This window comes from Oculina patagonica, unplaced genomic scaffold (genome assembly GCF_052425735.1).
Source record: "Oculina patagonica isolate OP01 unplaced genomic scaffold, crgOcupat unplaced601, whole genome shotgun sequence".
Taxonomy (NCBI): Eukaryota; Metazoa; Cnidaria; class Anthozoa; order Scleractinia; family Oculinidae; genus Oculina; species Oculina patagonica.
This window is the reverse complement of record NW_027558473.1, coordinates 1-10,424: the sequence shown is the minus strand read 5'-3', so window position 1 is coordinate 10,424 and position 10,424 is coordinate 1. Positions and strand designations below refer to the sequence as shown.

General features: G+C 39.8%; 1 protein-coding gene across 1 annotated transcript; it reads right to left on the bottom strand.

The window, feature by feature from the left end:
* Positions 1-35: 35 nt before the first annotated feature.
* LOC144641001 (ovotransferrin-like) lies at positions 36-10,290 on the bottom strand. Its single transcript, XM_078500064.1, has 4 exons — positions 10,173-10,290; positions 2,430-2,642; positions 1,783-2,052; positions 36-1,081 (listed from the first exon to the last, which is right to left on the bottom strand). The coding sequence occupies exons 1-4, from the start codon at positions 10,288-10,290 to the stop codon at positions 840-842; spliced, it is 843 nt and encodes a 280-aa protein (XP_078356190.1). The 3' UTR covers positions 36-839.
* Positions 10,291-10,424: the final 134 nt, after the last annotated feature.

The window sequence follows — 10,424 nt, the reverse complement described above, 5'->3', positions numbered from 1 at the left end:
AGTCAATCAGTCAGTCAGTCAGTCAGTCACTCAGTCAGCCAGCCAGCCAGCGAGCCAGCCAGCCAGTCATGTCAGTCAGTCAGTCAGTCAGTCAGTCAGTCATTCAGTCAGTCAGTCAGTCAATCAGTCAGTCAGTCAGTCAGTCAGTCGAGTCGAGTCGGTGAGTGAGTGAGTCAGTCAGTCAGTCATTCAGTCAGTCAGTCAGTCAGTCAGTCAGTCGAGTCAGTCAGTCAGTCAGTCAGTCAGTCAGTCAGTCATTCAGTCAGTCAGTCAGTCAGTCAGTCGAGTCAGTCAGTCAGTCAGTCAGTCAGTCAGTCAGTCAGTCAGTCGAGTCAGTCAGTCAGTCAGTCAGTCAGTCAGTCGAGTCAGTCAGTCAGTCAGTCAGTCAGTCAGTCAGTCAGTCAGTCAATCAGTCAGTCATTCAGTCAGTCACTCAGTCAGCCAGCCAGCGAGCCAGCCAGTCATGTCAGTCAGTCATGTCAGTCAGTCAGTCAGTCAGTCAGTCAGTCATTCATTCAGTCAGTCACTCAGTCAGCCAGCCAGCGAGCCAGCCAGTCATGTCAGTCAGTCATGTCAGTCAGTCAGTCAGTCAGTCAGTCAGTCAGTCAGTCAGTCAGTCAGTCGAGTCGAGTCGGTGAGTGAGTGAGTGAGTGAGTGAGTGAGTCAGTCAGTCAGTCAGTCATTCAGTCAGTCAGTCAGTCAGTCATTCAGTCAGTCAGTCAGTCAGTCATTCAGTCAGTCAGTCAGTCAGTCAGTCAGTCAGTCAGTCAGTCGAGTCAGTCAGTCAGTCAGTCAGTCGAGTCAGTCAGTCAGTCAGTACTAGTTTCAGACTGTGTGCTTTAATACGTGCCTCCTCTTTTTCCATCTTTGCACAGGTATTGATAGTTTGTAACCGCTTTCTTGGCAGTGTCCTTTACTGTGGTGTGTTTAACAAACGCCACCTCACCAACATCATCGTCCATGCATTTGAAGGCTCCACTATAACCAGAGTAGTTCCCCTCCTTTTTACATTCGCTTGGGCACAACGCACACAAGTTCTCGGGGTTATTTCCTTTGGGATCGTACGCTGACAGTTGGACATCTGGTGTAAACACAAGAAATAAAAACACAGAAATTATAACGAAGAAATACGACGAAGTTTTCGTATTCCAAATCAAGGGCCAGTATAAGCTTCTTGGAGGCGGGGGTGGGTGGGGGTAAGAGAGCCCACTCCTTTGTACAATTTACAATTATACAAGCACTAGTTCTACAGGCGAATAATCTGAAATACCGCTAATGATGGTTTAGCCAATCAAATTCACGGATTCAGAACAGACCGCGAAACGTTTCTATTGAATCATATAATGTTAGTACAATCTGGAAAACAAGGTAAACCAATTAAATTTCTGGAAAACGAGAGGGAGATAACAGCTTTAGTCCTGCAGATTTAGAGGTTTTTATATCTTAAAACAAAGTACAGCTTCTAATGTCAATTTCTTCCACAAGCCTGTAACGCCTATTACAAAGAAAACTTTACTGACCATCTTAGGGTATATTAAACGTATATTAAAGCGGTAATAACCACCACCACCACCCCTCCCACCCATCCCGCGCGTGCGCTCTCTCTTGACCCCTCCTGTAATTGACCCATGGGCCTACATCTGTCTGCTAAGGAAATATCGAAACGAAATAGCTATCGTCACAATAAGTCGTCTATTGTAAGCTCGGTAACATGAATTATGAAAGTGAAAAGAAAATGAAAAACGTGAAACTACGAACGAAAATTCACCGCTTATGACTTACTCGGTACGCAGCTTTCCTTAAAATATTTGCCAGCTGATATGTATGGATTACAGCTGGAATCTTGTTTCATGTATCCCTTGGACAACAGGGTTCCAATGGGCACAATCCAACCTGCGGTCTTCCCGGCTCCAGTGTGACATGTCTTCTTGCCTTTCAGTTTGCTGATATCAATATCGCTGTTGCTCTTCTTCACAACTGCTACAGCATAGTAACTAATTGTCCCGTAACCATAATCTTCAGCGACCACGGGAACCATCTCGTACTTTTTACCTGAAATATTAAAAAAATAAAACAACGTCACAAACAACGAAAAAAATAACGTTGTTAGGCTTCTTTCCCGGCTTAGATGCCGTTATTTGACATGTCACACAACACTCCTATTGTAGCTACTGGCAGGGGAAAGCGTTGCGTGACAAAGTGATAGTCGTGGTAACATAAGGTTTCCCTGGAGAAAGGGCTTTTTTACCAATATTATTACCAATTTTACTACAGAAAAATTCACCCAGTTATAATTTACATAGATTGGTGACTGAGACACTTTTTGTGGTAGATCCTTTTTAGTAATAAAGGCGTTCTTTAAAAACGTAGTCTCTAGTTTAAAAAAATAAGATACGTTAATATTTCAAGTAATAATTGTTGAGCATTACCTGCTTTATATATTTCACCACCGTCCAGGGTTATCAGATCAGCGTCTCCATTTTGGATTTTCTTCATGCACTCAATAGCATTGGCGGCCTGCACACAGCTAGGTGTGGAATCATTTGCAATTTTTTTCAACTCAGGTATGAAATCAATGCATTTCTTTTGCTCTGCAGCAGACGTTGTGCACCATCTCATTGGGTAAGCGGCGTGCCCATGGCCTAACGATAAATAAACAAACATTAATAACAATATTTCAAGCGCCCTAGTGTCCTTAGTAAGCTAGCTAGAGAGACTTCCATCTTCTGCGCTATACTAGAGCATCCTTAGACTGTCACAGCCCTCTATTTTTCGTATTTTTTTTCGATCGTTTTCTGTAGAAGTGCTAGAGAACAGGATGCCAGCGCAAATCGGGAGGTGTGATGCGCTTCACTCGTTCCCTACCCCCTCTGTTTCGCGCTCGCCGTTTCCCTCGCGTTTTTTTTTTTTTGCGTTCAAATAGAGACGTTGTGAACAGTCTGGGGCATCCTTATTTCGTCCAATCTCTTCAATCTTTGACCTGAATCTCTTTAGTCCTTCAATGTCACATCTACGCTACAAAAAGGTTACATTATTCTATGGCTTTCCAATATAATCGAATCGAATCGCAAAGTCCAGATAGTGAGATTAATTCTCATGTTGGTTGGTTATCGAACTGAGCGAGGTTTTTAGCCGCGCTTAACAGTTTTCTCTCGCGAGTACAACAAAGAAGCTTGGAATTGTAACTTCCAAGCAAGGCATATTTGCGGAATTTGTGATATTGTGCCTTCTTGCTTGTTTCTCCGTGCCTTGTAAAGAGAAACCAAAAAAAGGTCCGCTCAGTAAGAATTTTAGTCATTAACTGGAAATGTCAGACAACCTATTCACACTGAGAAGTACATGTGTGGCTGAAGGTCTCTGACTTTGAAATAGTTCTCTAGCGCGCATGCCGCGAAAATAGGATTACCATAATATTAGAAAATAGGATTAGGGGAAGTATTTCTAAAGTTATGCGATTCAAGAAAAACTCGTCGCCAGATTCGTTCACGTACTCGTGAAGTCTTTGTTGAAAATCCGACGGGGTACATTTCGACAACACGCCTTTTGAATCAGTGTGCGAAATCCTAGATAGTTTTGCAGGTTCAGAAATACTTTAAAATAAATTTTAAATATTTGAGTGTTAAAATTCATTTCAAAGCATATTTGAGTGTTAAAATGCGTCATTCAAAAATAAAAATCAAAAAATACTTAAAATATTGTCACGCAATATCCGTAGTTCTGGCCATTTCCGGCCTTTCTTATTGGTCAAAGTTACTTGACCTACTTGGCAGATATTTACACTGGACATGTTGTTCTGATCGCGTTTGAACTTGGCCATATTTAAAGAATGTGACTGCATCAAATGTTACGATAACAAATGATAAACGCCATAGCGTTTGCTAAGCACGAAAGAAGCGTAGAAGACTGATAAGAGTCGTTCGAAGCGATAGCCGATGTGACTTTAGCTTCTTGAGTGCTTAGCAAGCCTCCCAAGTAACTCAATAGGGCATGTTACGGCGTTAACCATTTGTTTTATAGCACAACTTTTAGGCGATTCATTGCAGTTTCTTTGAGGTAAAAGTGCGTGCGCTCATTTAAACAAATGCGTGTAGTGCTCGCGTAAAAGCTGATGAAAACCTAAAAGAAAAAAACAACCAAAAAAAAACTTTTCAATTATTTCAGACGTGCCTTATGCCTAATAGTCTTTCAGCAATATGGAGAGATGGATTTTCTTACGTTTAGCTTTTCAAATGCACAGGAAAATCAAGAAAATATGTAAAAACTCATGAAGTAGTGGCACTTTCTAGTGCCATGTCGCATCAGATCAGTGCGCGCGCTCAGGTTGAAGGCATACGTCAGTGTACACCCATGGGCAAATAGTAGACGCTAAATTAACCAATCAGAACGAAACCAATCGGCTAAGAATATCTTTTATTTCCTTTCCAAAAAAGTGGTACTTCGTCTGTGCTAGACTAATATCATTAAAGACGTCATGTTGTCAAAAATCCTGTAAACTGAAAACTTCTCCAAAATGGCTAGTCATGAAAACTTCTCCAAAATTGCTAGTCATTGAAACTTGCAGCAAAAGAAAAACCGCTAAATTTACTTAGTAGTAAAAATAGTTTATACGAAAGCAGCTGTGCTCCAGAAATGAAAACCTATATTGACCTTTTCTGGCGAACTTCCGTCTAAGAGTAAGGCCCGGTTCAGACGCCGATCTTTTCATGAGCCGAACCTAATTCCTTGAATTAAGTACATGAAAAGATCGGCGTCTGAATCAAATTAGAACGGCTATTTCAATTTGGAACGGCTCACCCGTTCTTCCCGCCTGGCTTGGCCGAGAATTTCGCCTGTGGAATGCCTTTGAAACGGCTTTGATTCAGACGCCGTACTTTTCATGTACCGATCCGAATTCATAAATTATTATAATGTATTTTGACTGGTTTTATTGGAACTGTATTAGGAACGGCCTCGGAACGGCCAAAAAGTACGGCGTCTGAATCAAGAGGCGTACTTTTGTCAATTTGGGTCGGTCCAAATTCGAATTGAGTTCGGCTCATGAAAAGTACGGCGTCTGAACCGGGCCTAACTGAGGGCCAATTTCAAGATGCTATTGTCACTTGCTTGGCAAACGACACGAAACCAAAACACTATATTATTTTTCAGCTCTGTTATCAAATTTTTGGTCCAGGAATGTAAATCTATATTGAGCCTTTCTGGCAAACTTCCGCCTTTGAGTCACCAAGGGCGAATCTCAAGATGCTATTGTCACTTGCTTGGCAAACGACACGAAACCGTAACACTATATCATTTTTGGTATTCAGCAATCTCGTTCCCAGAGTCCACGTTCCCCTTGACCAGCGGTCGGAAAACGAGGGACTCTGGGATAGAGTGTTTGAGAGCGACATTTCATTGGCAGAAGCTGAGCATGCTCAGTTGAACCGGAAGTTGAAAAGAAGCACAATTTTCGTGCCCAGATTATTCAGAGTTTGCCGCGTCAAGAGAGAAGCTCTCGTGTCGAGTTCAAAATACCAGGAAAATATGGCGGACAGAACTCCTGTGAAATCTGTGCCCCGACCTTCAGATCGACAACACGTTTGTAGATGCTGCAATTCCAGCTTCGCTAGCCATCCAATTGATTTGTTTGGATCTAAGTCCGAAAGTGAGAGCCTTATAAGTGTAATAGAGAACGTAACAGGTCTAAGTGTCAGTGAAAGCGACGAAGGAAGATTTGTGGAAATTGTAATACCCGACTGATCGAAGCAGTTTGCAGAGGTCACGGACCGAACAAGAAAGCTAAATTAGGCTTACGACCGAGGGAAAAAGATTGAAGAAAGTCCTTCTGCAGCAAAGGAACGTGGAGCAAAACAAGGAAAACGCAAAGGAATCGAAAATGAATCCGCAACGAGACAAAACTATAACATGCAGCTTTAATCCAACCAAACCCGAGTGTAAATTAAATGGTGTAGCACATAAAGAAATGACGGAGTCTCACGTAGGTAGCAAGATTAGAATTCTACCAAAGTCAATGCAGCCTCTTCCAGCCGCTGAACCAAGCAAAGGAGTGCTAAAACCGGCAAAATCTGGTCTACCTAATAGTGAGGTTTGTAAAGTTGCAAAATGATGTGAACTTTTCAAATTTCATTGTCTGACTTTGCTTTATATTGTACACAGTTGATCTGAGTTGATATTAAATAAAGCTGTTCTTTATTAAATTGACCAGACGTTGTGTTTATTGTTACTAACCCTTATGAACTGTTGTTTTTATGCTGAATAACAAAAAAATGTATGAAGATCAGCAGTTCTTGAGGGAACTGACATGGAAATCATGGCAGTTAGTAAGTATGTTGAGTTTTGTTCTTTACAAGTTTAATAACTGAGTAAGCTCAGTAAGGAAGGATCTAATGTCATTTGACTGGTATTAAAGTATGAAAATGCAAAGTCCCCTTATGAGCTAGTCTGAACTTGATCAGCAGAGGAATGATTATATTATCCTTGTTGCAAAGGAAAAAAATCAAACTGGTTGAAACATTTGCAACCAAAGAGAAAATTGAACCCAAAAATATAAAATCATTTCTGTTATTGCACCCTCTATTTATATGTCATGGGCTTAAAATGTATTCAGGGTAGTTATTGGCTATATTGGGTAGCCTCGGGTTAATTTGAATTTCAATCATGGTCCACTACTTTGGGCAGCAGTCATTCTGCTGGTGAAATTCTGCTTTTTGAGCAAGATATGAACTGGATTAAGAAAAATCAGTATCACAAAATTATTATTAAGACATGTCAATTATCATATCAAAATAATAACAAAGGAAAAGCATAGACCCAGAGGAATATGAAAGGGAAAACAGAATGATTGATTTTTACCTTGCTTATGTTTAATTCAGCAGGGTGTCAAGTGACAAATGACACTCAAAAAATAGGAAAGACGGTGGCAAAAAAATAGGAAAAAATAGGAATTCTCACCCTAAAATAGAAAGCTTTCTCCATGTTCTAACATTCTCAGACTCTACAGTGACTCCACCCAAACTTACTACTTCTTATCCTCATCGGGCCCATGAGGACTCTCGAGGGACTCCACCCAAAAGGGGTACCTTTTTCATGCTGTAGGTATATGTAAGTGAAGGGATTTCATGAGTTTTCTGTCAAAAATATTTAATGAAAGGGTAGGAGTTTGGACCTTGGGGCATACAAAATGTGTTTGAGTACCCTTCCCCCACCCCACCAAGATCCCAACAGCCCCCCTTCTGTATTTAATATTTAAGACAGAATGACATATTTTGTATCCTCAATGTAATTCACAGAAATAAACAGGGCAGGAAAAATGTTGTGAAATCCACTTGCCTAGTGGGCCAGAAAATTTCAGTTTTTGTTGCTTGCCCCCACTTTAATATTATTTCTTACCATCACTCTAAATCATAAGACTGCTGAGGGTTATTTCACTTGCCCACTGAGACAACAAAGCTCTTTTTTACTTGCCCAAGAGCAATATTTACTTGCCACAGGCAATAAGAACTGGATTTTTCCAGCGCATGCCCTGATGCTCTGGCATTGCTATATGAGCAAAATCTACCAATATCAACTCATCAGCAATAATAATAATAATGCCAAATTACTGTGGACCCTAAAAATCCAAAAAGGGGCCCCAAAACTGAAAAGCAAAAATCCTTCCAGTAGTATTAAGCCCTCCCAAATAAAAGTCCATGTGGTTATATCTAGTGATAGCTCTTAGAGAGTTGTATGCAACTAAAAATTTTGATGCAGTATATTCTTTAAGAATGTAAGCCCCCTTCCCTCAGCCCTGTATAAAGGGCCTCCCCAAAAATAAGCACACTTGAGAAGGATGTCAAGCAAATTAAGCCCAGGGCTTAGTTTTGGTATGTCACTGTACTTCACAAAATGCATTTAATTTACAAACACCTCCCCAGGGTGCTTTTCCAGCATGCAAAGAAGTTAGTGTCCACTAACCTAGGGCTGGGGCAAGCTGGGAGATTTAATTCCTTTGCACCCTGTAATTTCCCTTCAAAAGTGGTAAGGGAATAAGGTTTAATAGTTAAGTATATACATGTAGTTGTTAAAAATGCAAAAAGATAAGCAGCAAGAAATATTTTTAAAAACAGTATCAAAGTTCATTTTATTATAATTTTATCTCAAATATTTATTTTAAAATGTTTCTATAAACTTGGTAAAATACCCTAAAAAATAAAAGGTAAAATAGGAATTTTTTATGAAAAAATAGGAGAAAAAAAGGAAGCAGGCCAAAAAATAGGAAAAATAGGAGCTTGAAACCCTGATACAGAACAACAACATTACAACAGTATTTTTATTTGCCAAGACCTCATTTAGTGTTTTAATTGCAAGTACCGGTAAATAAAAAAATCTAGACATAAACATTTTTAAGCCGTGCCCAGATTGGTATCCTTTTAATTCAAATTTTCATTTAAGTACCCCTTCTTTTTCACTAGGTAGTCCCCCTTCCCCTGTTGTCTTCTTCGCAGTATTCCTCTATTGTATATGGTACCCCAATGGTGAATGTGAATTATTGTACGAATGTTGTTGCAGTCAATTCCAATTCCAAAAGCCACCGTCACACAGAACCTGGTGCTTCGATGTGCCATTCACCAGTTTATGGACTATTCTTTTCTTTTTTTTTTCACTGACAGGATACTGTGCATGATATCGGCTAAAAAACAAAGCAGTCTGAAATGGTTCCTAAGTTTCCATAAATAAGGGTGAGGAGCATATTCAGTTTTTCTAATTTTTGCTCAGCAACAATTGGCACCAATAAATTATTGTTTTCTCTGTTTGCGTTGCATTCAATGAGAACTGGATTTAAAAGACTCAAGGTGTCAGATATTCAAGCTCTTGTGGCAGTTCCAGTTAGTGCAAGTACTGGCACTGAGGGAAATAATTTTGTAAGAAATCCAATCTTTGCATATGCTGGTCTGAATGTGGACCTTGGAATAGACAACAAATTTATTAGTTAATTTTAAGCTCTTGACCAAAATTAATTGATTTGAGTGGTAATTATGAAAACCTTTTTTATTCCCAAAAAAGACACAACATCTTAAAAGAATTCTCTACTTTGAAGAAACAATAATTACTCCACAAAACAAGTCAAGCAAAGAGATTGAGTGGAATCAGAAATAACTCTATTGGTGTATAATGTTGTATATACATGTTACAATGCAACTACTCCAACCAAGGGCACCCAAGCAATTTCTTTTCAAATTGGCAAAGGTCATAAATTTATTGCTTTTGTTGTGTGCAGATTGCTTACATTGCTAATTTGTTGACATCTATTTTTGACATCCAAGGTTTTCAATTATCAATTTGCACAAAAGTTTGTCAGGTGGCCTTGGTGTGAGTAATCACACTGTAATTTTAGGTTGTCATAGATCAATTAACTGCAGAATAAAAAACAATAAAAAATTAAAGCAATCAACACTTATTTATTGTAAAAGCAGTCACCAAGTGTCCTACATAGTTAAACGTATTGCAATGGATGCAAGTTATGCAGCCCCCTCGCACAGTCGCTCCAAACCCCAAAGTATTCGCTGACATATAGTCACTCTACCATGCTTAAAGAACGAGGAATATAAACTGGTGCTGTAGTCTACCAGTGTACAAGTATATTTATCGCTAAATATCATTACATTTTTCAAACATTACTCTTCACAATGTTCATTTCATTGGGGTCAACAAACTTCGGGGAACAGGGCAATGAGGCAAAATAACCTGCTACCATTGTAACAAACAATATACAAAAACAATACAAATATACAATACGAAAAAATACCATTGCAGAACCAAGTGTGCCTCGTCCACAACTTGTAATTTCTTGTTTAACTCCTTTGTTTTAAGCATTTTGGCCCCCTTCCTGTTTATATTGACGAAGACCTCTGGATGTGCAAAAATCAAACTACCGTGATTAACAATTGTTTTCGGAATGGTTATTTTCTGTTCATCTTCATCTTCTTCGGTACTCTGCAGGATGCAGACATGCAGACTTTAAGAAAGGCTTCTAACTTTTTCAGTTGATCTCACATTAGTGAGCTTAGAGTTGACGCAACTAGCACAACAGCATCTTGCTTTTCAGGCTCACAGCCGCTTCGAACGAAGTCAAAAATCGCTGGTAGCATTTGACGTATAAGCGATTTTCCAAATCCAGTTGGCAACACAGCTAGCACGTCCTATTGCTCGTATGGCATCATACTGTTCCTTCTTCAGGTCTCGCTCGGGTGTACCTTGTTTTTCTAACGAAAACTCGATAGCTTCGTGAAATAAACTCTCCAAGGCAGACGCCATTTTGTCAAAGACCCTTACGCTTGCGCAGTTTAACCGGAAGGACAAGAATCCTGTCACGGAAAACACTCTATCCCAGAGTCCCTCGTTTTCCGACCGCTGGTCAAGGGGAACGTGGACTCTGGGAACGAGATTGG